Source organism: Bos taurus, chromosome 9 (genome assembly GCF_002263795.3).
Source record: "Bos taurus isolate L1 Dominette 01449 registration number 42190680 breed Hereford chromosome 9, ARS-UCD2.0, whole genome shotgun sequence".
NCBI lineage: Eukaryota > Metazoa > Chordata > Mammalia > Artiodactyla > Bovidae > Bos > Bos taurus.
Genome location: NC_037336.1, coordinates 33,152,565 through 33,180,245, shown reverse-complemented (window position 1 = coordinate 33,180,245; position 27,681 = coordinate 33,152,565). Strand labels below are relative to the sequence as shown.

The 27,681-nt window shown below is 40.6% G+C and overlaps 1 protein-coding gene across 1 annotated transcript; it reads left to right on the top strand.

Annotated features, from left to right (window-relative positions):
* Nucleotides 1-161: 161 nt before the first annotated feature.
* Nucleotides 162-23,858, top strand: NEPN (nephrocan). The gene is given in 3 exon segments (NM_001103327.1): nt 162-415; nt 12,901-13,802; nt 22,437-23,858. Coding segments are annotated over 3 exon segments (1,539 nt in total). The 5' UTR covers nt 162-226; the 3' UTR covers nt 22,885-23,858.
* The last annotated feature ends 3,823 nt before the right edge of the window (nt 23,859-27,681 follow it).

The following is a 27,681-nucleotide window of genomic DNA, read 5'->3' as shown; positions in this document are numbered from 1 at the left end:
TTTTGCTCACCTACAAATATTAAGGCAGCTTATCAATGTTTAAGTGCCTTCCTCTCTGTAATAGTTGCTAACATTTTAACCCAGGCAAATTGGGAATTTTTTCTCTCCTGTCTTCTTACATTGACAGAGTACACATTCATAAGGTTCTATGATCAGATTTCACGGTATAAAAAGTGAGGCATCGCCTGAACACTCGCCTGCTACGTGAGAGGCCCTGTTTTGGGAGATGTGTCTGCTCTACGCTTTCCTTGCTCTGCTCTCTCTCTGCTATGGTCTCGATCCTCACTGTCCTGGACGATGCAGCTGTGACTCAGAGCAGTCGGTGCAATGCTACAGGCTAACAGAGGTGCCATCGGGCATTCCTTCCACCACCAAGAAGCTCTACATCAGCCATAGCAAAATTCAACACCTTCAGGTAATCACTCATTCTCCTGCAACTTTATTTTGTGAGACAGGGTGAAGGGGTGACTGTGGGGTTGTTAAACTTAATGTAAATAATCAAAACTTAAAAGCGATGATTATGAAATTGTGTTGCAGTACTAGCTACCTGTTTGCTCTGTGTAGTGAGATGGGTATGTGCCTCTGGATATTTCATTTTAGTTAAGGAGCCCCCCCAATAATAAAATAATATTTTGTTTTAGTTTTTTAAAATTTTAATTATGTTGTTGCAGAGTTAAAGTAGAGTAATGATTCTTAACAAAAAGAGTTTGAGAGCATTGGTTTCTTCGTGTCCCCATTTTAAAAAGAATTTGGGCGAAAAAACATACTTTTGTTTATGCCATAGAAGGCAGATGATACTTATAACATTATAAGGCTATCAAGATAAACACAGCATGTGAGAATTATTCATACAAACCCTACAAACCAGCCAGGCATTAATATCTTTATGGAAACTTATACAGAAGAAATACACGTTTTTGTTTTGCCACATTACTGAAATTCTCATTCTATGTGCTTTTATTTTTTAATTTATTTATTTTTAGTTGATCTATGTGCTTTTAATTATGGCGTTTATTTTCATGCTTTCCTATTCAGAGGGCACTTGAAAAGAGTGCTATAGATCTGTCTGACTTGTATAACATGAAGAAACTTGTTTTTGACCTTTGGTATTTTGAAAGGTATCAAGAGACTAGAGTTCTCATTTTAGTTTTCTCACTAGCGATAGAATTACCTTAGGCAAGCAGTTAAAAAAAAAAAAATCTCTGGACCTTATTTGTTACTTTTATGACATGAGAAGGCTGGATTAGATTGGGGATCCCAGGAATTTTCTAAATGGAAAATTCTATGACTCTCTGGTCACTGCTTCCCCCTCATCAATCCAAACCTTAAGATAAGGAAATACCTGTGTATGATCCAGATGCAGAGACTCAGCAAGGGAATGTACTTTTCCTTCAAACAGAGACACCTCCCTGTCCCCCTGTTTTATTTGGTCAAGAAATTTTAATGTAGGTGCACACAAACCCTGGGAGTTTGAAATATGTGGCATGGTATTTATTTCGAGGTTCAATAAGCACCACTGCCTAGTCGTCATCTGTTTACTTTCCTCTTCTAATCCAGTAGTGCCTAATGCCTGTCAGGTCTCAGAATTCAAGCAAGACACCTGGTTAAAGGGCAAAATGCTTAAATATTTGTCCTGAGGACTTGAGATACTGAGAGGTGGAGTGTCAACGAAGCCTGGTAATGATCCCCCACTGCTGCTCTGCAGTCAGTAAAATGAAATTATGTCTCTCATCAAACTCACTTACTGATTGAGTTCATTTGTCACTGGTTTAGGTTCACTCAACAGCAATATTGATTGGTTTAGGTTCAGTGAATAGCAATATTGCCACTTCCCTGACTTTAACCTAGTTAATTATCTCTAGAAAGGACTGTTCGCAGAAGAAAAGTTGAAGAAAGAAAGGACTGTTTGGTGAAGGAAGTAGAAAGTTCTGAGCAATAATACTTTTCTTTTCCCTTTTAAAAATCCTTCAGGCTTTAAATGACCATATTTTACTTGCATTTAGTGAATGCAATGTTATTCTGTTTATCTGGTTTGAATTATAGAATTAGGTGCCTGTATTTTAAACAAAAAGACTTAAAATGGATCTACAGATTAATAACAATATAAACTATATATATATACACACACACACACACATACACGTACATATATACACATACATAACATATACATGTATGCATGCATAGCATGTTTATATATACATATATATGTGTGTATATACCACAATTTTAAATGTGTCTATTACTTGTTCATATGATTCAATTGTCTTTGGGTCTGTGAATGCTGTGGTTGAGACTGGAGATAAAAGATGAAAAATTCAGTTCCAGGAGTTTCTTAGTGGCCTAGTGGTTAGGATTCTAGGCTCTCAACTGATGTGGCTCAGGTTTAATCCCTGGTTGGGCAACAAAGATCCTACAAGCCACACAGTACAGTCAAAAAGATTAAAAAAGTATTAAAAATTCAGTTTCTGCCCTCAAGAAAAGAGGGTTTTATTCATCCTTTTATCTGTAAAAATCCCTACTTCTTTGAGGTGCACATCATCAGACAATAACACTGTTTGTTCCTCTGTGAGTTTTATACTGTGCCCCTGTCTCTTTCATCCTAAGTCTCCTAGTCTTCCTCTCCATCCTAAGTTCTGCATCTTTTGGGGTGCCTTTAGCGTTCAATATCCTAGTCCCACACTTCCTTGAACTCACAAAAATTATCTATCTACATTTGCAGTTCTCCACAGCTGTCTACTCTCTTGTTTATATCATAATCCTCTTTATACCTGAAATTTTTCTAGTCAAAAGTCTTGAATTCCCATATGCGCTCTCTTGTCATTATCTCCTTTCTATTCAGCTGCCACATGCTGCGCTTATCATTCTACCTCATGGAGACTTCTAATCCTAGATCTACCCACATTCTCTCAGATATCAGTCCATTTCTTATTTATCTTCTTTCCCTACCTCTTCCCCTTTTGCATCCCACAATTGTGACCCTATGGACTGTAACCCACCAGGATCCTCTGTCCACAGAATTCTCCAGGCAAGAATACTGGAATGGGCTGCCATTCCCTCCTCCAGGGATCTTCCTATCCCAGGAATTGAAACTGCATCTCCTGTGGCTCTTGCATTGCAGACAGGTTCTTTACCAATTATCTCAACGCTTATTCAGCAAAGCCTCAGTCTCTGTTTAACATGATCACTTTCCTTTGTTTCTCCTATACCTGGACAGCTGGTGCTGCTGGAGAGGATCATATCTGGTGTCATACCCAAGATAACTTTTACCAAACCCAAGGTCATGACAATGCATGCCTGTATTTTCTTCTAAGAGTTTTACAGGTTTAGCTCTAACATATAAAGAACAAATAGAAATGTCTTTGGGGTTCTCCAGTGACTCAGTGGTAAAGAACTTGCCTGCAATGCAAGAGCCACAGGAAATGCAGGTTCAATTCCTCGGATGAGAAGATCCCTGGAGGAGGGCATGGCAACCCACTCCAGTATTCTTTCCTGGAGAATTCTGTAGACAGAGGAGCCTGGCAGGTTACAGTCCATAAGGTTGCAAAGAGTTGGACATGACTGAAGCAACTTAGCATGCATACAGAAATGTCTTTCTGGTGGCAGTCAATGAAAATAATTATTTACATATATCTTTTGTGGAAGAGAAGAAGGTACTTCAGATTATTCTTGTGTAAGAAATGTATAGGGACTTCCCTGATGGCCCAGCGGGTAAGACTCTGTGCTCCCAATGCAGGGGTCCTGGGTTTGATTCCTGGTGAGGGAACTAGATACCTGGTGCCGCAACTGCAGTCTCAGTGCCGCCCCCCAGTTGTGTCTGGCTATTTGCGACCCCATGGCCTGTAGCCTGCCAGGCTCTTCTGTCCATGGAATTTTCCAGGCAAGAATATTGGAGTGGGTTGCCATTTCCTCCTCCAGGGGATCTTCCCCACCCAGGGAATGAACCTACATCTCTTGGGTCTCCTGCATTGGCAAGCAGATTCTTTACCACTATCCCATTTGGGAAGCCCCCAATTAAGACGTACTGCAGTCAAATAAATAAATACATATTTTTTAAAAAGAACTATATAGTTTATCAACAAGGGAGAAGTTATGAATTCTTTTTATATTCTCTCCATACTTTCCAGAATTTTTAAATTTTTTACAGAGAACAAATGTTGCTTCGATGATCAGGGAAAATTCCAACATAGTTTAGAAAATGCCTTGCTGGCTTGGTTCACATATGTCTGAGGCAGTCACTGTGAACGTGTTGGATTCCTGTGTGCATTTGACCTAAACAGAGCCTAAGGAAGTCCTGTGACCCTCTAGTGCTTGGAAGGGGAGCTTCCCAGAACTGAAAACTGAAACAAAGCCTTTCCATGGAGAGACCAGCAGAATTGGCCCCTCTGCTCTGTTTCATTTTACTTGGCTTGCTTTTTTTTTCTTTAACTTTTCATATTATATGGTAACTTTTATCTCCATAAGTATTAGGTTCGCCAAACTGTAAAACTGTGATGGCAGGAATTTTACTTAGCTAAGCTTTCTAAGCCTGTTTCTCTTTTTTTCCCCCAAGCCTAATTGTTAACACCAAACCACACTTGCCTTGCTTTTTAACCAATGTTGACAAATGGCCAACAGTCCCAAGGTTAGCTCCAAGGCAAAAGCATCTCTTTCCACATCTCTTGAGCACAACCCTGCTCAGCCCACGGAAATGGAAAAAACAAGTCTGGCAGATTTTTTTTGCCTTTGTCAGCTCTGCAAACTCAACTGATAAGTTGAAAATCAATGGGTGTCTTTCTCATTGTGGCACCAGAACTCTATACACTTCAGCTAAATTCACGTTATAAACAGTAAAGTTAAAAATATATGTGTGTTAACATTTCTCCAAAGAAGACATACAGATGGCTAACAAACACATGAAAAGATGCTCAACATCACTCATTATCAGAGAAATGCAAATCAAAACCACAATGAGGTCCCATCTCACACCGGTCAGAATGGCTGCGATCCAAAAGTCTACAAACAATGAATGCTGGAGAGAGTGTGGAAAAAAGGGAACCCTCTTACACTGTTGGTGGGAATGCAAACTAGTACAGCCACTATGGAGAACAGTATGGAGATTCCTTTAAAAAACTGGAAATAGAACTGCCTTATGACCCAGCAATCCCACTGCTGGGTGTACACACCTAGGAAACCAGAGTACATAGACACATGTACTCCAATGTTCATTGCAGCACTGTTTACAATAGCCAGGACATGGAATCAACCTAGATGTCTGTTGGCAGACGAATGGATAAGGAAGTTGTGGTACATGTACACAATGGAATATTACTCAGCTATAAAAAAGAACACATTTGAATCAGTTCTAATGAGGTGGATGAAACTGGAGCCTGTTATACAGAGTGAAATAAGTCAGAAAGGGAAAGACAAATATTGTCTATTGACACACATTATGGAATTTACAAAGAAGATGGTAACGAAAACCCTATATGAGAGACATCAAAAAACACACAGATGTAAAGGACAGACTTTTGAACTCTGTGGGAAAAGGTGAGGGTAGGATGATTTGAGAGAATAGCATTGAAACATGTGTATTACCAAATGTTAAATAGATGACCAGTGCAAGTTCGATGTATGAAGCAGGGCACTCAAAGCCAGTGCTCTGGGACAACCCAGAGAGATGGGGTGGGGAGGGAGGTGGGATTTTCAGGATGGGGGGACACATATACACCCATGGCTGATTCATGTCGATGTATGGCGAAGACCACCACAATATTGTAAAGTAATTAGCCTCCAATTAAAATAAATAGATTAATTTTTTAAAATATATGTGTTAGGGTAAGATAAACCTGGATTGGAAGCCCAATCTTTCCACTTCCTAGCAAGAAATACTTGGACAAATTGTTCTGCCTTCTTGAGCTTTAGTTTCCCTCAGTGAAAAGGGAATAATCATGTTTACACACAGAGCTTTGTAAACATAAGCATTGTATGTGCCAGTTCCAGTGACATGGATGAACCTAGTGGCTGTTATACAGAGTGAAGCAAGTCAGAAAGAAAAAACAAGTTCTGTGTATTAACACATATATACGGAACCTAGAAAAATGGTACCGATGAACTTATCTGAGGGCAGGAACAGAGAGCAGACGTAGAGAGAGGACTTGTGGACACAGCAGGGGAAGAGAGGGTGGGACAGCGTGAGAGAGTGGCACTGACACATATACACTACCAGATACAAAGCAGATGCTAGTGGGGAGTGGCTGGATGACACAGGGAGCTCAGCCCGCTGCTCTGTGATGACCTACAGGGGCGGAGTGGGAGGGAGGTTCAAGGAGGAGGAGATGTAAGTATACTTAGGCTGTTTCAGTTGTTGTACGGCAGAAACCAACACAAAAGTATAAAGTAAGTGTCCTTCAATTAAAAGACAAAAGATAAGCATAGTAAATATTTAGAAAATGGTAGGCCATTTTAACTAATAATCAGTTCAGTTCAGTCGCTCAGTCGTGTTCCACTCTTTGTGACCGCGGGATTATAGCACGCCGAGCCTCCCTGTCCATCACCAACTCCCGGAGCTTGCTCAAACTCACGTCCATTGCATCGGTGAGGCCATCCAACTATCTCATCCTCTGTCATCCCCTTCTCCTCCTGCCCTCAATCTTTCCCAGCATCAGGGTCTTTTTAAAGGAGTCAGTTCTTCGCATCAGGTGGCCAAAGTATTGGAGTTTCAGCTTCAGCATCAGCCCTTCCAATGAATATTCAGGACTGATTTCCTTTAGGATTGACTTGTTGGATCTCCTTGCTGTGCAAGGGACTCTCAAGAGTCTTCTCCAACACCACAGTTCAAAAGCAACAATTCTTCGGTGTTCAGTTTTCTTTATAGTCCAACGTTCACATCCATACATGACCACTGGAAAAACCATAGCTTTGACTAGACGGACCTTTGTTGGTAAAGTAATGTCTCTGCTCTTTAATATGCTAAGTTGGTCATAGCTTTTCTTCCAAGGAGCAAGCTTCTTTTAATTTCATGGCTGCAATCACCATCTGCAGTGATTGTGGAGCCCCCCAAAATAGTCTCTCACTGTTTCCATTATTTCCCCATCTATTTGCCATGAAATGATGGGACCAGAAGCCATGATCTTCGTTTTCTGAATGTTGAGTTTTAAGCCTACTTTTTCACTCTCCTCTTTCACTTTCACCAAGCAGCTCTTGAGTTCTTCTTCACTTTCTGCCATAAGGGTGGTGTCATCTGCATATCTGAAGTTATTGATATTTCTCCCAGCAATCTTGATTCCAGCTTGTGCTTCATCCAGCCCGACATTTTACATGATGTACTCTGCACAGAAGTTAAATAAGCAGGGTGACAATATACAGCCTTAATGTACTCCTTTCCCAATTTGGAACCAGTCTGTTGTTCCATGTCCAATTCTAATTGTTGCTTCTCGACCTGCATACAAATTACTCAGGAGGCAGGTCAGGTGGTCTGGTATTCATATCTCTTGAAGAATTTTCCACAGTTTGTTGTGATCCACAACAGAGGCTTTGTCATAGTCAAAAATCAGAAGTAGACGTATTTCTGGAACTCTCTTGCTTTTTCGATCTTCCAATGGATGTTGGCAATTTGATCTCTGGTTCCTCTGCCTTTTCTAAATCCAGCTTGAACATCTGGAAGTTCACAGTTTATGTACTGTTGAAACCTGGCTTGGAGAATTTTGAGCATTACTTTGCTAGAGTGTGAGATGAGTGCAATTGTGCAGTAGTCTGAGCATTCTTTGGCATTGCCTTTCTTTGGGATTGGAATAAACCTGACCTTTCCAGTCCTGTGGCCACTGCTGAGTTTTCCACATTTGCTGGCATATTGAGTGCAGCACTTTCACAGCATTATCTTTTAGGATTTGAAATAGCACAACTGGAATTCCATCACCTCCACTAGCTTTGTTTGAAGTGATGCTTCCTAAGGCCCACTTGACTTCACATTCTAGGATGTCTGGCTCTAGGTGAGTGATCACACCATTGTTATCTGGGTCATGAAGATCTTTTTTTGTACATTTCTTCTGTGTATTCTTGCCACCTCTTCTTAATATCTTCTGCTTCTGTTAGGTCCATACCATTTCTGTCCTTTAATGTGCTCAGCTTTGCATGAAATGTTCCCTTGGTATCTCTAATTTTCTTGAAGAGATCTCTACTCTTTCCCATTCTATTTTTTCCTCTACTTCTTTACATTGATCACCGAGGAAGGCTTTCTTATCCCTCCTTGCTATTCTTTGGAACTCTGCATTCAAATGGGTATATCTTTCCTTTACTCCTTTGCCTTTTGCTTCTGTTCTTTTCTCAGATACTTAAGGCCTCCTCAGACAACCATTTTGCCTTTTGCATTTCTTTTTCTTGGGGATGGTCTTGATCACTGCCTCCTGTCACGAACCTCCATCCACAGTTCTTCAGGCACTCTGTCTATCAGATCTAATATGTTGAATCTGTTTGTCACTTACACTTTATAATTGTAAGGGGTTTGATTTAGGTCATACCTGAATGGTCTAGTGGTTTTCCCTACTTGCTTCAATTTAAGTCTGAATTTGGCAATAAATTCTGAGCCACAGTCAGCTCTCTGTCTTGACTTTGCTGACTGTATAGAGCTTCTCCATCTTTGGCTGCAAAGAATATAACCAATCTGATTTAGGTATTGACCATCTGGTGATGTCCATATGTAGAGTCTTGTGTTGTTGGAAGAAGGTGTTTACTATACTCTGTCAGCCTTTGACCTGCATCGTTTTGTACTCCAAGGCCAAATTTTCCTGTTACTCTAGGTAGTTCTTGACTTCCTACTTTTGCATTCCATTCCCCTATAATGAAGAGGACATGTTTTTTGTGTTAGCTCTAGAAGGTCTTATCGGTCTTCATAGAACTGTTCAACTTCAGCTTCTTCAGCATTACTGGTCAGGGCATAGATGGATTACTGTGATTTTGAATGATTTACCTTGGAAACAAACAGAGATCATTTTGTCACTTTTGAGATTGTATCCAAGTACTGCATTTTGGACTCTTGTTCACTATGATGGCTACTCCATTTATTCTAAGGGATTCTTGCCCATAGTAGTAGATATAATGGTCATCTGAGTTAAATTCACCCATTCCAGTCCATTTTAGTTCGCTGATTCCTAAAATGTTAATGCTCATTCTTGCCGTCTCCTGTTTGACCACTTCCAATTTGCCTTGATTCATGGACCTAACATTCCAGGTTCCTATGCAATATTGCTCTTTACATCATTGGACTTTGTTTCCATCACCAGTCACATCCACAACTGGGTGTTGTTTTGGCTTTGGCAAAAGTAATCTGCATTCACCTGATAAAGGGAAAAGGTTCTCTATGCTTAATAACATAAAACGACTATTCCCTGGATTTAGTTAAGAATATGACTGGTATTTACTATGTAGGCTAGTCTATATACTTTATATATAAAAATGGAGACAAATTGAAGCTCCCACACCACACTTTGTCCTCAGAGAAACTGTCCATTCAGATTCATGTCATCTCTGAGACTGGCTGCATAGTCGGCTGTCTTTTTAGGGTTTGTCGTCAAGCAGATAGAAGTGGAGGCATTTGCAACATCAAGGTCTTTTTTTCGGGACATCAACAGTCCCAGAGGTGCAAATCAATGTGTAGAGTCATTTATGACTTAATATGAAAGAAAGCCTAGAAAAAGGCAATTTAGAATGAAGAATAGATTAAACACCCTGCATCTTGGACAGGTCATTTATTTTATTTTTATTTTTTGGCCTCATCGCTTCAGTTCAGTTCAGTTCAGTCACTCAGTCATGTCCGAATCTTTGCAACCCCATGGACTGCAGCACACCAAGCTTCCCTGTCCACCAACTCCCGGAGCTTGCCCAAACTCATGACCATCTCATCCTCTGTCGTCCCCTTCTCCTCTCACCTTCAATCTTTCTCAGCATCAGGGTCTTTTCCAATGAGTCAATTCTTCACATCAGGTGGCCAAAGTATTGGAGTTTCAGCTTCAGCATCAGTCCTTCCAATGAATATATAGGACTGATTTTCTTTAGGATTGACTGGTTTGTTCCTCTTGCAGTCCAAGGGAATCTCAAGAGTCTTCTCCAACACCATGGTTCAAAAGCATCAATTCTTCAGCATTCAGCTTTCTTTATAGTCTAACTCTTACATCCATACATGACCACTGGAAAAACCATAGCTTTGACTAGATGGACCTTTTTGGTAAAGTAATGTCTCTACTTTTTAATATGCTATCTAGGTTGGTCATAACTTTCCTTCCAAGAAGCAAGTGTCTTTTAATTTCATGGCTGCAGTCACCTTCTGCAGTGATTTTGGAGCCCAAGAAAATAAAACCCGTCACTGTTTCCATTGTTTCCCCATCTATTTGCCATGAAGTGATGGGACTGGATGCCATGATCTTTGTTTTCTGAATGTTGAGCTTTAAGCTAACTTTTTCACTGTCCTCTTTCACTTTCATCAAGAGGCTCTTTAGTTCTTCTTCACTTTCTGCCTTAAGTGTGGTGTCATCTGCATATCTTAGGTTATTGATATTTCTCCTGGCAATCTTGATTCCAGCTTAAACCTTCCCTTATATGGAAGATTTGTACTATATAATCTCTAAAATTTCTGCTTTTCTAAAAATATGATCTGTGTCCAGATCTTGTGTCTCATTTGAAAAACATTAATTATAGACCACAGGCAGCAGAAAATGTATTAGAAAATGATGAGTTGAGGAAGAAAGGGCTTTGGAGTTCTGTAAACCCTGTTGAAATTCAAACTTGCAGGGTTATGAAGAGAACTAATAATGACATGTAAAAAAGCACATGGAACTTGTAGATGCTCAACAAATTCAAAAACAAAAAGTACTATTCTTGGGACTATGACTAATTAATGCATCTGATTAATCATTAAGAAAATATCAAATGTTAGCAGCAATATATAAGCCAAGGCAGCTGCCAAAAATTTTATGATTAAAAATATTTGTTTATTGAATTTTTAACACGAGATTCTTCAACTAGTGTACCATTTTAGGAGATGCTTTAAAATATACCATAATTCACATCACAGGTCCTCCTATAGTATAATCACATATAACAAATATGTGCTGCAGAATTAACCCACTTTGAAGGTATTAACCGTATACTGGTATTACAAAAGGGTTCAACTGCACAGTTAAATCAACATTTAGAAGCTATAGACAGTAAGACATAAAATTGTGCATTGAAAATTCCAGCTTAACTGAATTCTAAATCAGGTTGAAAATTTTGTGAAGATTTATTAAGCTGAGGAAAATCTGGAACAATTCTTCATTTACCTAAACATGATTTTACTCGAGAAACAAATACCAAAAATTACACCATCCTAAAAAGGAGGTAGATGTCAAGCTAGGAGTTTGGAGGGTATGTGGAAAGATAGGTGTGCTTAAACTTGCAAACCATGGAGAAAGTGTATCAGATTCCTAAAATTGAGGAGAGGAATTGCATTAGGTCTGGGGTATATGCATGAATGGACTCCTTGCTCTACAGACATGGAGACACGTGTATCCTATTTGTTTCTTCATGAATCTTTTTCATCAATGAAACAAAAATTGGGGAGTGGGAACAAGGAGACTAGTTTTCCAAACTATAATATACTTGAAAATGTCTTTCTAATAGGCCCATCCAACTGATAGCAGTATCTAGGACATTAAATTTTTTTTACTTTTAATGCTTAAAATTGTTTAAATGTAATTTAATAATTTTAACACATCTAGACAATGTGAAATATAGATAGATAATGAAAATTCCCTATAACCTTACCTTCTAAGAGTTAGCAACTCTAGTTAACAGCTTGGTGAAATTTCCAGATTGTTTCCTTTTTGGCTGTTACAAGATGATGCAACAAAGAACATCCTGTCGCACACATCATTGTGCAATTTGTAAGCACTTCTACCTAGAAGTAAACTTGCTGGGTCAAAGAATACACAGCAAAAGTTGGCCAATTTTATGTCTATCAATAGTATATGAAAGTGCTTAAAATATTTTAGACCTCTTACACTGCTGCTGCTGCTAAGTCGCTTCAGTTGTGTCCGACTCTGTGCGACCCCATAGATGGCAGCCCACCAGGCTCCCCCGTCCCTCTAGCAGGTGTGAATAAAAATGGTCAGGACCTGAGTTTCTATCCTTTTCCAAGAGATAATTTAAAACCACATGGAGCCCAGCCTGTGCTCTGTGATGACCTTGAGGGAGGGAATGGGGTGGGGAGCGAGGTTCAAGAGGGAAGGGGTATATATCAGATCAGATCAGTCGCTCAGTCGTGTCCAACTCTTTGCGACCCCAAGAATCGCAGCACGCCAGGCCTCCCTGTCTATCACCAACTCCCGGAGTTCACTCAGACTCACGTCCATCGAGTCAGTGATGCCATCCAGCCATCTCATCCTCTGCGTCCCCTTCTCCTCCTGCCCCCAATCCCTCCCAGCATCAGAGTCTTTTCCAATGAGTCAACTCTTCGCATGAGGTGGCCAAAGTACTGGAACATAAATGTATATAATTATGACTGATTCATGTTGTTGTATAGCAAAACCAATACAATGTTGTAAAGCAACTTCCCTCAAATTAAAAAAAAGTTTCATTACTTAAAATTTTTTTTAATTTGAGAGAAGTTGCTTTACAATATTGTATTGGTTTTGCTATACAACAACATGAAGAATCCCAGAGACGGCAGAGCCTGGTGGGCTGCCATCTGTGGGGTCGCACAGAGTCGGACACGACTGAAATGACTTAGCAGCAGCAGCAGCAGTAATAAAATAAAATAGATCCTGAAGGAAAAAGCTGAAGTATCATTAGTATTGAATGGAAACGTATATGCCTTTTTAAAAATAATAATCCTAATTTACTGCTTTTCTCCTCTTTTCCCCATCCCTGCTTTTTTTTTTTTAATAGCTCTCTAACTTTACCCAAATGTTAGCTCTAGAAGATTTTCTTCTGCTGGCCAGTGGAACAGAGTCAGTAGAAAACGACACTTTCAAAACTCTGAGTACTTTGAAGACCTTGGAACTCTGGAAAAATAAGTTAAGACGGGTCCCCCGTGCTCTCCCAGCCAGTCTTGAAGTGTTAAAACTAAATGATAATTCAATATATGTCCTTCACGGATCTGATTTTGAAGGACTGAAGAAATTAAAAATCCTTGAACTGAAAAACAATCTGATCTCTTCTATCTCTACCAGCATGCTCTCCTCCCTTGTCAGTCTGCAAAGCTTGATGTTAGACGCCAACAACATCGAGAATGTGGAGGGACCGCTGGCACTTCCCCATCTGAAACATCTGAGCATGGAAAATAACAAGCTACATCTCATACCAGCTAGCTTCTTCACTTCCCTTCAGTCTCTGCAATTTCTCAGTTTCAGTAGTAACTTTCTGACTAAAATTCCTATTAACCTCCCCAAATCTTTGCTCTCTTTAAAAATGGAGAGAAACCGGCTCAAAGCGGTGAGGTTTCGAGATATGAAACACTTAGAGAATCTTTCCCACCTTTACCTGTCAGAAAACTCACTCTCTTCCATCGAGGGGGCACAGCTCCTTGCCAATTTAACCACCCTTGAGGTGTCCCAAAACCAACTTCAGACGTTGCCCCTCCGACTACCAGCCCGGCTACAAAAGCTGGATATCAGCAATAATCTGATTCGGAAAGTTACCGCACAAGATTTCCGGGACCTCCGAGATTTGAAACACTTGTTTCTGGACAACAACATTGTCAGCTTGTTTGAAGCTGGAGCCCTGCAGAAGTGTTCCCAGCTCTCCAATCTGGCCTTGGAGCAGAACCTACTCCTGTCTATACCTCTGCGGTAAGTGAGCTTTATCATCTGTGGAACTTACCAGAGAAGTCTTCCAAAGATGGGGGCAACTAAGTACATTATACAAGAAAGAAAAGTAGTCCAGGTAAATGTAATTTATCTGATTAAAGCTATCCAAGGGTTCAGAGGCAGAAGTTTTAAACAAGGGTTTGGAATCTCCAGCCCTCAAGCTGACTCCTACACTAACTTACCTTGCCTGTGGGACAAGATATCAACAGATCTATATTAGAGATCTGTATTAGAAGCAACTGCAGCTTCAGGGAAGTATGCTAACGAACATCACAGGGGGCTATTACTTGTAAAAATGTGTTCTGGTTGTCTAAGCTATGGCCTGGATCCAGCAACAGGCGCACTAGGCATGTGCTTAAGGGGGTGCATGCTTAGTCCTGTCTGACTCTTTACAACCCCATGGACTGTAGCTGCCAGGTTCCTCTGTCCATGGAATTTTCCAGGCAAGAATATTGGAGCAGGTTGCCGTTTCCTACTACAGGGGATCTTCCCGACCCAAGGATGGAACTCGTGTCTCTTGCATCTTCTGCATTGGCAGGCAGATTCCACTGCACCATTTGGGAAGCAAGGCATGTGTTTAACACTAGCAAAGCAAGGACCCCAGGAAAAACTGAGGGGGAAAATGTAGTAAGACATTTATATTTTTAAAAGCATTGAAATAGTTTATAAGGGAAAAATCAAAATCTTGAAATCTAACATTGTATTTATTTTGAATTATGCATTTAGGAGTCATTTGTTTTTCTCAGTGCTGTGGGGTGCTGCTTAGTTTTCTGTGGGCCTGTTTGTGAGTGTGTGAGTCAGTTTGTGTTGGTCTTACCTTATGTTTTCAGTTGTTTCTTTTATTCTCTTTGTCTCACACACACAAACACACATACATCCTCATACTCTGGCGCTTAATAAATTTTTTCCAAATATCCCTACTTCTATCTCCAACCCACTGTACTTGTTCCCCTCTAACCAAAGTCATAATCTGTTACTAATATGTTCATGTTAATTGACTCTATTTAACTTTTATCCCATGTTTCACATTTTAAAGTAGAATAAAAATAGAAGAGTAAGTACTATTATTCTCCTTAAAAAGATACTATGTTGTTTATTAAACAGCAGATTCTTTTTCTTTGTGGGGCAGTGGTCTTTGTGGGGCGGTGGGCAGGGTGTGCAGGGGTGGGAGTGTTCTAGACACAACAGCCAGTACAAAGACTCTAAGGCTAGAGCATGTGGTCAGTATTTCAAGACTCTCATTCTTAAGACCAAGATCATGTCATCCGGTCCCTTCACTTCATGGCAAATAGATGGGGAAACAATAGTAACAGGGGAAATGGTAATGGGGAATGGTTCAGTTCAGTTCAGTTCAGTTCAGTCGCTCAGTCGTGTCCGACTCTTTGCGACCCCATGAATCGCAGCACGCCAGGCCTCCCTGTCCATCACCAACTCCCAGAGTTCACTCAGACTCACATCCATCAAGTCAGTGATGCCATCCAGCCATCTCATCCTCTGCGTCCCCTTCTCCTCCTGCCCCCAATCCCTCCCAGCATCAGAGTCTTTTCCAATGAGTCAACGCTTCGCATGAGGTGGCCAAAGTACTGGAGTTTCAGCTTTAGCATCATTGCCTCCAAAGAAATCCCAGGGCTGATCTCCTTCAGAATGGAATGGTTGGATCTCCTTGCAGTCCAAGAGACTCTCAAGAGTCTTCTCCAACACCACAGTTCAAAAGCATCAATTCTTCAGTGCTCAGCCTTCTTCACAGTCCAACTCTCACATCCATACATGACCACAGGAAAAACCATAGCCTTGACTAGACGAACCTTTGTTGGCAAAGTAATGTCTCTGCTTTTGAATATGCTATCTAGGTTGGTCATAACTTTCCTTCCAAGGAGTAAGCGTCTTTTAATTTCATGGCTGCAGTCACCATCTGTAGTGATTTTGGAGCCCAGAAAAATAAAGTCTGACACTGTTTCCACTGTTTCCCCATCTATTTCCCATGAAGTGATGGGACTGGATGCCATGATCTTCGTTTTCTGAATGTTGAGCTTTAAGCCAACTTTTTCACTCTCCACTTTCACTTTCATCAAGAGGCTTTTGAGTTCCTCTTCACTTTCTGCCATAAGGGTGGTGTCATCTGCATATCTGAGGTTATTGGTATTTCTCCCGGCAATCTTGATTCCAGCTTGTGCTTCTTCCAGTCCAGCATTTCTCATGATGTACTCTGCATATAAGTTAAATAAACAGGGTGACAATATACAGCCGACGTACTCCTTTTCCTATTTGGAACCAGTCTGTTGTTCCATGTCCAGTTTTAACTGTTGCTTCCTGACCTGCATACAAATTTCTCAAGAGGCAGATCAGGTGGTCTGGTATTCCCATATTCCCATGGGGAATGGTAACAGGTTTTATTTTCTTGGGCTCCCAAATCACTGCAGATGGTGACTGCCGCCATGAAAGTAAAAGATGCTTGCTCCTTGGAAGAAAAGCTCTGACAAACCTAGACAGAGTATTAAAAAGCAGAGACGTCACTTTGCTGACAAAGGTCCATATAGTCAAAGCTATGGTTCTTCCAGTAGTCATGTACAGATGTGAGAGTTGGACCATAAAGAAGGCTGAATGCTGAAGAATTAATGCTTTTGAACTGTGATGTTGGAGAAGACTCTTGAGAGTCCCTTGGACAGCAAGGAGATCAAATAAGTCAATCCTAAAGTAAATCAACCCTGAATATTGATTGGAAGGACTGATGCTGAAGCTGAAGCTCCAGTACCCTTTGGCTACCTGATGTGAAGAACTGACTCATTGGAAAACACCCTGCTTTCTGGGAAAAATTGAAGGCAGGAGGAGAAGGGGATGACAGAGCATGAGATGGTTGGATGGCATCACCAATTCAATGGACATGAGTTTGAGCAAACTCTGGAAGATACTGAAGGACAGGGAAGCCTGGCGTGCTGCAGTTCATGGGGTTGCAAAGAGTCAGACATGACTGAGTGACTGAACAACAACATTCTTGTTATTTAAATAATTTCTCTACTATATTTTCGACTACTGCATGCTCCTCCAAAAAATATGCATCAAGTAAAAAGTCACAAAACAGGTTAGGGAGTAACTATCTCACCTAAGGATTCTCAGCAGGCTCTGACAGCCATGGACAAAACTGTGAACTTGGTGAATTTTTCTATTCAGGTGACTTTTAGAAAGCATTTGGGGAAGTAATCCTGCTAAGTTTAATGAGTGAAAAGTAGCTTAATTATTCTTAATTACTTCTGACAGAGTATCTGTGTTTTAATAAGTGACTACAGAAAGCACAATGCTTTTACCCAACAGAATGTATAATGGGTTTGCAAGCCTGCTGCCTAAAACTCAGCATTCAAAAAACTAAGATCATGGCATCTAGTCCCATCACTTTATGGCAAATAGATGGGGAAACAATGGAAACAGTGACAGACTTTATATTTTTGGGCTCCAAAATCACTGCAGATAGTGACTGCAGCCATGAAATTAAAAGACACTTGCTCCTTGGAAGAAAAGCTATGACCAACCTAGACAGCATATTAAAAAGCAGAGACATTACCAACAAAGGTCCATCTAGTCAAAGCTATGGTTTTTCCAGTAGTCATGTATGGATGTGAGAGTTGGACTATAAAGAAAGCTGAGAGCTGAAGAATTGATGCTTTTGAACTGTGGTGTTGGAGAAGACTCTTGAGAGTCCCTTGGATCGCAGGAGGATCCAACCAGTCCATCCTAAAGGAAATCAGTCCTAAATATTGATTGGAAGGACTGATGCTGAAGCTGAAACTCCAATACTTTGGCCACCTGATGTGAAGAACTAACTCATTTGAAAAGACCCTGATGCTGGGAAAGACTGAAGGCGGGAGAAGAAGGGGACGAGAGAGGATGAGATGGTTGGATGGCATCACTGACTCAATGGACATGAGTTTGAGCAAGCTCCAGGAGTTGGTGATGGACAGGGAAGCTTGGTGTGCTGCAGTCCATGGGGTCGAAAAGAGTCGGACATTTCTGAGCCACTGAACTGAACTGACTGAAGCCTGCTGCTGCTGCTGCTCAGTCGCTTCCGTCCTGTCCGACTCTGTGCAACCCTATGGACTGTAGCCCTCCAGGCTCCTCTGTCCATGGAATTTTCCAGGCAAGAATACTGGAGTGGATTGCCATGCTCTCCTCCAGGGGATTTTCCCAATCCAGGAATTGAACCCAGGTATCCTGCGTTGCAGGCAGATTTTTTTTTTTTTTTAACCACTGATCCACCAGGGAAGCCCTTGCAAGCCTGAGCTAACCCTAATTTTCAAATCTGATTTCACAATTTGGATAACTTTTAAAAAGCCCATTCATGCCTAGACCTCACTTCAAACCAGTTACGTCATCACCCCAGGCATCAGTATTTTTAAAAAGCTCCCCAGATGAATTTAAGGCATAGCCCAGGTTGAGAACTACTGGGAAAGGACAATGAGGCAAGTAATGAGCGACCAGGGGGTAGCTCATGGGTATGCCCATGAGGCATAAATGAAGCCACACAGCTCTCTACTCTGTCAGAGAACTTGGCCTGTGTTCTTATAGAAAGTGATTTTTAAATTCCCCATCATGACCACCAAACCCCTACTCTGCAATTTTTCTTTGAATTGGAAATTTGGAAGGACCCCAAAAAGTTTTTCCATGGTTTCCCTCCTATAAAGAATTAAAGTACAATACTATCTATTCCTTGGGCTTCCCTGGTGACTCAACCATAAAGAATCTGCCTGCTAATGCAGAAGATGTGCATGTGTTCCCTGGGTCGGGAAGATCCTCTGGAGGAGGAAACGGCAACCCACTCCAGTGTTCTTGCCTGAAAAATTCCATGGACAGAGGAGCCTGGCAGCCTACAGTCCATGGGGTCGCAAGAGAGTTGGATATGACTGAGTGACTCAATCACAACTTAGAATTTAGACTACCCAGAACCTGGGTCTCACTTTTTGCTGCTTCTCATTTCACCAGTCTGCAGCTCAGGGAACAAAGATAAGTTACACCATTCCTTCATTATTCACAGTTTGGATAATTCAAATGCAGAATAGCTTTCTACAACCTAATGAAGCCAGTTAGCATTTTTTTCTTACACTCAAGTGCCATCTACTGACAAAATGGGGGTGTGCCTCTTTTTACGCTAAGAAGGGGTATTGCCCAAAGAACAAACAGCATTTCTAGACACTTGTTTGTCTTAAAATCAGGGCTACATTTTTATAGAAATCAGATTTATAAAGACAAACTATATCAAAGAAATAAATGACTGCCAAAAGCAGGAAATTACTGATTTCTCTTATAATACCATTTTGATTATCCATAACAACATGAAAGAAAAAAAGATACTTCTAAGAACAGGTACAGTTTTTGGCTACCCAGCTGATAATTGAATAAGTGTGTTTGTTTAAAAGAAAAGCTTGGCTTGCTCATTGTCCTTAGTTAACATTTTTATGTGACTTCTGTGCAGTGAATACTTGGAAAATCAGAAGCCTTAAAAAGCTAAATAACTGGGACTTCCGCAGTGGCCCAGTGGTTAAGACTCCACTTCCAATGCAAGCGGCATGGGTTGAATCCCTAGTCGGGGAACAAAGATCCCACATGCTGTGGATGTGGCCAAAAAAAAAGAGCTAAATAATTTACCTGAAGTCACATACTAGTAGATAGAATAGCCAAAGTTAGAACTCAAAGTCTTAATAAGTAGACTTGACTCTTGAGTTTACCATATCTTTCCTCAGCTGCTGGGCCCCTTGTACCCTCAATAGTTCCAGAGCCTTGGTTGCTGCATCATCACCAATTAACAGTCCATTTTTGGGGGGGAAAAAAAAAGCTACACACAGATTTTCTGTATAACTTTTCGAGATGTAAGCTGGATAAGCTGGTGTGTGCACAAAGTTACAGTCTCTCAGGGATTAATTTCAAACTGAATTTAACTGTGGATATCAATTTGAAAATTGTTAATTGTATTAACAACAGACTTATTAAGAGAAAATGTCTTTGCAGAAGCTTATACCACACTTAAAATGTATGAAGTGATTTTCCCTGGTAAATTAACCTATTTTGTTAGGTAAATTTAATTCCAAATTTTAAAAAAGTCACTTTTAAGCATGACTTTAAAATATTCAAAAGCACAAATACTTATGTATGTATATATATTATATGGTTTAGGAGATGAATACAAATATAAAATACATAAACATAAATATATACAACTATAAAATGTAAATATCAAAGAAAAAAACCAAGGACAAAATTTAGGCTAAGTGCCAGTAACCATGGGCTTCCCTGGTGGCTCAGATGGTAAAGAATCTGCCAGCAACGTGGGAGACTAGGGTTCAATCCCTGGGTTGGGAAGATCCCCTGAAAAAGAAAATGGCTACCCATTCCAGTAGCCTAAAAGATTAACCTTTTAGAATTAAATTCATCTAAAAATAACACTATAACAAACAAAAGGTAATATTGTTGTAAAATATGGTTAAATTCATTTGTTTCTTTCTCTTTGGCATAGCAATCATATGACTGAGACCACCATAAAAAATTCCAGTGAATACTAAAAAGCATGAAATAGAATACATTCACATGGCATGGAGATAGCATTTGGGTGGTATTTTTCAGGACCTTTTTTCCCATAAAACTTTTTCGCTTATTGCACTTCATAAAGAGAATGAAGTGAAGTGGCTCAGTTGTGTCTGACTCTTCGCGACCTCATGAACTGTAGCCTATCGGACTCCTCCGTCCATGGGATTTTCCAGGCAAGAATACTAGAGTGGGTTGCCATTTCCTTCTCCAGGGGAACTTCCCGACCCAGGGATCCAACCCGGGTCTCCCAGATTGTAGGCAGACGCTTTACCGTCAGAGCCACAAGGGAAGCACTTAATGGAAAGTTGTTGACTCAGAGAAAGATTTTCAGTTCACAACTGTGATCCTTTTTTATTTTTATCAACAGTTGTTAGCATGAAATTTTTCAAATTGGTAGCCACAGTTAAATTTTTTTTTTCTGATTATACAGCAATACCTGTTCAAGGTTGAAAACTTTGTGTGCTGAGAAACAAAGGAGTCATCCATAACTGCTCAATCAGAACCCATGTCTAGCCATAAGTTGTTTTTATGTATTTCAAATCAATTTTGTCTTCTATTTTCCCCATTTAACATTATTGTGTAGCTTTTTTTTTCTGTTTCTTTATTTTTTTTGTTTTATAAATATCACTATGGACCCAGAGATCTTAATTCATTCAGTGAGTTATGGTTATTTATAGTTGCTAGTCTCTTTTGATGCTCAAATTTCCTTAATAGGAGCCTCTCCAAGCTGGTTCCTGTGTTCATGGGACACAATTCCATTATCTCTATTTAAAAAAAAAAATTGTGGTAAAACACACATAACATAAAATTCACCATGTTAACCATTTTAAAATGTACAATTCAACATTAAGTATATTTGCACTGTTGTGCAACCAGCGTCCAGAACTTTTTCATCTTGTGAAACTGAAACTCTGTACCCATTAAACAGCTCATTTCCCCTCTCCCCTAAATCCCTGACAACCACTATTCTACTTTCTGTTTCTATGAATTTGACTACTCTAGACATCTTATATAAGTAGAATCATACAGCAGTTATCTTTTGAAGTGAAGTGTTTGTCAGCCAGTCGTGTCAGACTCTTTGTGATCCCATGGACTGTAGCACACCAGGCTTCTTTGTCCGTGGAATTATCCAGGCAAGAATACTGGAGGGGGTTGTCATTCCCTTTTCCAGGGAATCTTCCTGACCCAGGGATCGAATCCGGGTCTCCTATATTGGAGCAGATTCTTTAACGTCTGAGCCACCAGGGAAGTTATCTTTTTATGACTGGCTTTTTTTCCCACTTAGCGTAGTATCCTTATTCATGTTGTAGCATGAGTCAGAATTTCCTTCGTTTTAAGGCTGGATAATATTCCATTGTAGGTACTTATATTTTGTATTTTGCTTACTCATTCATCAATCAATGGACATTTGGATTGCTTCCACATTCTAACTATTGTGAATTTGACATGGGAGTATAACATGGGTGCATAAGTATCTCTTTGAGAACTTCTTTTCGATTCTTTTGAGTATATACACAAAAGTGGAATTGCTGGATCATATGGCAATTGTATTTTTAATTTGGGGAGGACCACCATACTGTTTTCCATATCGTCTGTACCATTTATCCTCCCATCCACAGTGCACAAAGGTTCCAATTTCTCCACACTCTTGCTAACACTGTATTTTTGGATAGCAGCCATCATGATAGGTGTTCCAGCAATCTCTGAACAATTCATTGCGTTCTGGTTCAGATGTTCTAGCTTATTTTGCCCCAGACATGGAATTAGCCATTTTTTCAAGATTTTCACTGGAGGAGAAAAATATATGAATATAAAATAGAAGAAATCAGAGGATTAGAAAATAAGTCCTATGAGAAAGGGTTAAAGATCAATAGGTAAGACTTAGGTTTGTACTTTAAATTATCTTTTCAAAATAAAGCTTGTTTTCTAGCTTCAGAGGGAACAGAACGGTGCAGCAAACTTGGATGTTGCTCAGTCTGAGTTGCCTCGGCAGTTTGGAATGACGGTCACAGCCTCCTCTCACATCCTGTTTCCATGCTTTTTCAGGCTCCCAGGAACCTTAGCCAGGCTGGACCTAAAAGGCAATGCCATCCAGGATATTGCTGAGAGGGAGGTCAAGGATCTGAAGCAGCTTCAGGTTCTAAACCTCAGGAACAACAGGCTTTCCGCTTTAGACCTCAAAGCCCTGGAGGTGCTGCCTCGCCTCCGGCACCTGTATCTGGATGGAAATCCATGGAATTGCACCTGCAGTCTCCTGAGAGCCAGAGAGGTCCTGAAGGCCAAGGGCACAGATGTGAGGGGAGGACAGTGTGTGGCACCAGCTGAACGACAAGGGGAGAGCTGGATGTCTTCCAAGAAGATCATGAAGCAATGTGAGCATCACTTACATCTGACCGAGAAAAGCAAAGAGACCAAAAAGAAACCAAAGCTGGAGGAGCACGCCAGCATCAGAATCAATGTGGATGATGATTATTATGATTATGAGATAGATTAAGGATGAGCTTTGTTTGCAGTTTAGAAAAAGATTTTGTTTCTTTCTTTCTTAAATGTAGACCTCATTTTTAGAGCAGTTTTAGGTTCATAGCAGAATCGAGAGCAAAGTACAGAGATTTCCTGTATACCCTCTACCCCTACACAAACATAGCCTCCTGCATTACTACATGTCCCACCAGACGTGGAACATTTATTACAGTTGATGAACCTGTATCAGTGCATCATAATCACCTAAAGTCCACAGTTTACATTGGGGTTCACTTTTGGTGTTGTACATACCATCAGTCAGTTCACTCAGTCATGTCCAGCTCTTTGCGACCCCATGGACTGCAACACGCCAGGCCTCCCTGTCCATCACCAACTCCCAGAATTTACTCAAACTCATGTCCATTGAGTCAGTGATGCCATCCAACCATCTCATCCTCTGTCATCCCCTTCTCCCACCTTCAATCTTTCTCAGCATCAGGGTCTTTTCCAATGAGTCAGTTTTTCTCTTGAGAGAAGACTTTTTTTGAGAGTTCAAAAGTATCAATTCTTCTGTACATACTATGGGTTTGGACAAACATATAATGACATGTATTCACCATTATAGTATCACAGAGTAGTCTCACTGCCCTAAAGGTCCTCTTTGCTCCACAAAAATGCTTTTTAATGTTCAATCTGTTAAGCAGAAATATATAATACATTTAGATATGCAATAAGTTTAAATAAGTTTTTCTCTTTTTTTTTAATGAATGAAATGACAGTTAAGTTGAAATGACGGTTAAGATAAGTTGAGGTGGAAGGAGTAATGTAGAAAAGATCAACGTTCAGAAGAAGATGTAAATTCCTACCATGTTAAAAGTAATTTGTGTTTTATACTGAAACCTAGACAAACAGTAACGCCCAATAAAATCGCCATCTAACTTCCTGCAAATTGAGCAGATCGTTTTCTCAAATAAAGTGATGATTTCGTATATGAAGCTGGTACCTAAAGGCCTATACTATACACGTTTGCTTACAAGAAATAAAAATGGACTCTAACTTCAAGCAGGAAAGAATTTATTGAAAAGATTGGGACTAGCTCACAGAATCAAAGGAAAAACTGGAGCATATGGTAAGGATGGAGATCAGGTCGGGCCCCAGGGAAAAGAACGTAATGGAGAGTCCCTGAGCTTTTTCAGGGTTCTCTCTGCAGAACGAAGTGTTCCACTATTATCAGTGTTATTAATAGCTCCCCTCTTCTCAGGAGTCACATCCTCAGAGGGAGAGACTAATTGTTCTAGCTTGAGTCACATGTTTGCCTTTAACTAAGGGACAGAAGCCAAGGCTACTTTGACAGTCTCCCCACGACCAAAGGGAAATCAGAAAGGGAAATGTAAACTGTCAGTGTAATTACCGCAGATGTCCCTGTACCAGGCTTCCTGAAAAGAGCATGCTTTAGTTACATTCAATTTTCTCAGGGGACCATAGTCTCTGCTGTGCCTCCCTTGCGATTATCTGCATGCATTTGAGAGCTGCCTGACAGAGGATATAGGTGTGACTGTGGGATAATTTTCTATCAACCTACCTGTGAAAATGTGCTGTGTGCTTAGTCGGTCAGTCATGTCTGAATCTTTGCGACCCCATAGTCTGTAGCCTGCCAGGCTCTTGTCCACAGGATTTTTCAGGCAAAATAATAGAGTGGGTTACCATTTCCTCCTCTGGGGACTTGTGAAAATGATCTACTTGCAAATAAATTTAAAACCCCATCAAAATCAGCTGCTGTTCTAAACAGTAAAATTTATCAGCTATAGTTTTCTACAAAGATTTTCATCAAAATTACAAAGAAAGAAACTGTAGCGATTGAGTGGATGAGCAAAGATGCCCATAAGAAGCTAAAACTTTCTCCAGAATGCTATGTTTTAAGTTAATCTTTTGGCACGTTTTGCATTACTTGCTTTATATCCATATTTTTTTCTCCCCAGATCTTTATAACATTGATATTCCTTGGAGAAGAGCCTACTAATATTGTTGTTTCTAGTACTCCTTGGCACATTGACAGGTATCCCAAATACATGTGCACAGATGTGCATAAATCAGGGAAGTCATATGGTTTTCCTTGCTATTGTGTGGAGCTTCAATTCTTCTAATGAGTTAGACCACAGTTCTCTCTAACAAAGATGAATGATGCTTTCTTTGTGTGTAATGATTTATATGATTTATAAATGATTTATACTCGCTGACTGCATGGATATTGATAATCAGAAGTCTCACGCAATGAGGACCTTGGGAAAGAATCTAGTCTTGTACAGGTGAGGGAGTTCAGGCTCACAGGGGTGAAGTGACTATTCAGTTCAGTCGCTCAGTCATATCTGCCTCTTTGTGACCCCATGCACTGCAGCACGCCAGGCCTCCCTGTCCATCACCAACTCCCAGAGTTTACTCAAACTCATGTCCACTGAGTCGGTGATGCCATCCAACCATCTCATCCTCTGTCATCCCCTTCTCCTCCCGCCTTCAATCTTTCCCAGCATCAGGGTCTTTTCAGATGAGTCAGCTCTTCACATCAGATGGCCATTGTGACTATTGGGTCCTCACATATAGGAAGTGGCAGAACCAGAACTTGATTGCATCCAGGTGTTTTGACTTCAGTCCAGTACTCTTTCTACTATAGCATTCAAAACTACGTTAAGATTCCCTTAGCACATTCTACTCACAATGTCTCGAGTGGTAATAGGTTCAATAAAGTATCTGTATTCATCTGCTTGGGCAGCCGTAACAAAATACCACAGGCTGGGTGACTTAAGTAACAGAAAATCTGTTCTGGAGGCTAGAAGCCCAAGGTCAAGGTGTTATAAGGGTTGGGTTTTGGTGAGGTGTCTCTCCTGATTAGAAGAGGACTGTCTTCTCATCATGTCCTCACATGGCTTCTTCTCTGTGTGCACACACATGGGAAGAGAGATATCTCTGACATCCCTTCTTATAAGGACACCAGACCTATTAAATTAGGCCCCACCTTTGTGACCTCAATTAACAGTAATTAAGGGCTTCCCTCGTAGCTCAGTTGGTAAAAGAATCTGCCTGCAATGCGGGAGACCTGGGTTTGATTCTGGGGTCAGGAAGATCCCCTGGAGAAGGAAATAGCAACCCATTCCAGTTTTCTTGCCTGGGGAATCCCATGGACAGAGGAGCCTGGCAGCCTACAGTCCATGGGGTCGCAAGAGTCAGACACGACTTAACTGACTAAATCACTACCACCTCCCTAGAGGTCCTATCTCCAAATACAATCACGTTGGAGGTTAAGGCTTAACATATGAAGGAAACTTGGGGACACAGTTCAGTCCACAACAGTATTTATCTAACTTCCTATCTATCTACCTACCTACCATCAATTTATCTTAATTTCTGACTCTTGATTAAGTTTGTTGATGAATTAACATAAAAAAGAAAAAGAAGGTTGAAAGGCCAAGGAAGGGAAATTCTAAGGCCCAATTATTACACATTTACACTTAATGTACACATTTTAAAAGATCAGACAATTATGTATTAATCATGGAAAACAGCTAGTGACCAGGACTGAGATATAAGATGAGTGAAATTGGGAAGAAGAGACGAAATATGGAATATAAGAGACTGCTTCAACTGGAAGGTGAATGTAAGTGGAGCTGGGGAAGGGGTGGTCTTCCTAGCACAGGGTACATTCAATGCCTAGGAAAGAATTACTTGGTAGATGAAGGTAGATAAAATGTCAGAGACCAGTTTTTACTCTGTTAATTTTCAGTGCCTGTTTCCTCATGCATAAGATGGGGATTACATACAACCTCCCAGAGTTAGTTCTTTCAAATTAAACCTAATATATGGAAAAAAGATAACTCCATAATTTGCAAAGCTGCCTCTACAAATGGAGACCTTGCTCTATACCCCAACTGTCAATCATATGGTGGCATTTGTAAATGGTGTCCGTCCACTAGGGCTTTGCAGTGGCCAGCATGTATCCATACTGCAGGCCCTTCTCTTCCCTCGCTAAATCCTCCCAACAATTCAAAACACACCTATTTGGTCCTACCAAGCCTCAGAACCAAGCCACTCACTGCCCGATCACACTCCTCCTACTGGTTGCTCCCTCAGTAATACAAATCATAGTGGCAGCCTATGTAAAGCCTATTTAAAGGTGCAATTTTGGAGAAGGCGATGGCACTCCACTTCAGTACTCTTGCCTGGAAAATCCCATGAGCAGAGGAGCCTGGTAGGCTGCAGTCCATGGAGTCGCGAAGAGTCAGGCACGACTGAGCGACTTCACTTTCACTTTTCACTTTCATGCACTGGAGAAGGAAATGGCAACCCACTCCAGTGTTCTTGCCTGGAGAATCCCAGGGATGGGGGAGCCTGGTGGGCTGCCGTCTATGGGGTCGCATAGAGTCGGACACGACTGAAGCAACTTAGCAGCAGCAGCAGCAGCAAAGGTGCAATTTAATGCATCTGGTAAGGGCTTGACTGTTCTTAGATAAAAGACCAGCCTCCCGCTCAGCCCTTGGGGAAGGCGATGAGAAGTTTATCCTAGTTTGAAATCTGAGAAGGAAAGACTGAAGTGAATAATCTGAAAATGAGGGAAAGAGGGCACTGGTTTCTCCTTTCCGGCACACACTCAAGGTCACACGTGAATACACAGCTTTTTATCACAGCTGATATTTTCATTCAGGACCATTTCTAGTTTCTACTCAGAATTGCTTAGAATTCATAAACTTTACAGAGTTTTTCCTCACAGACTTTATAAATTTCTGTTATGCCATATGTGTAATAGCAGGAAAGTGTAGACTTGTATTCTTTTGATGTATAG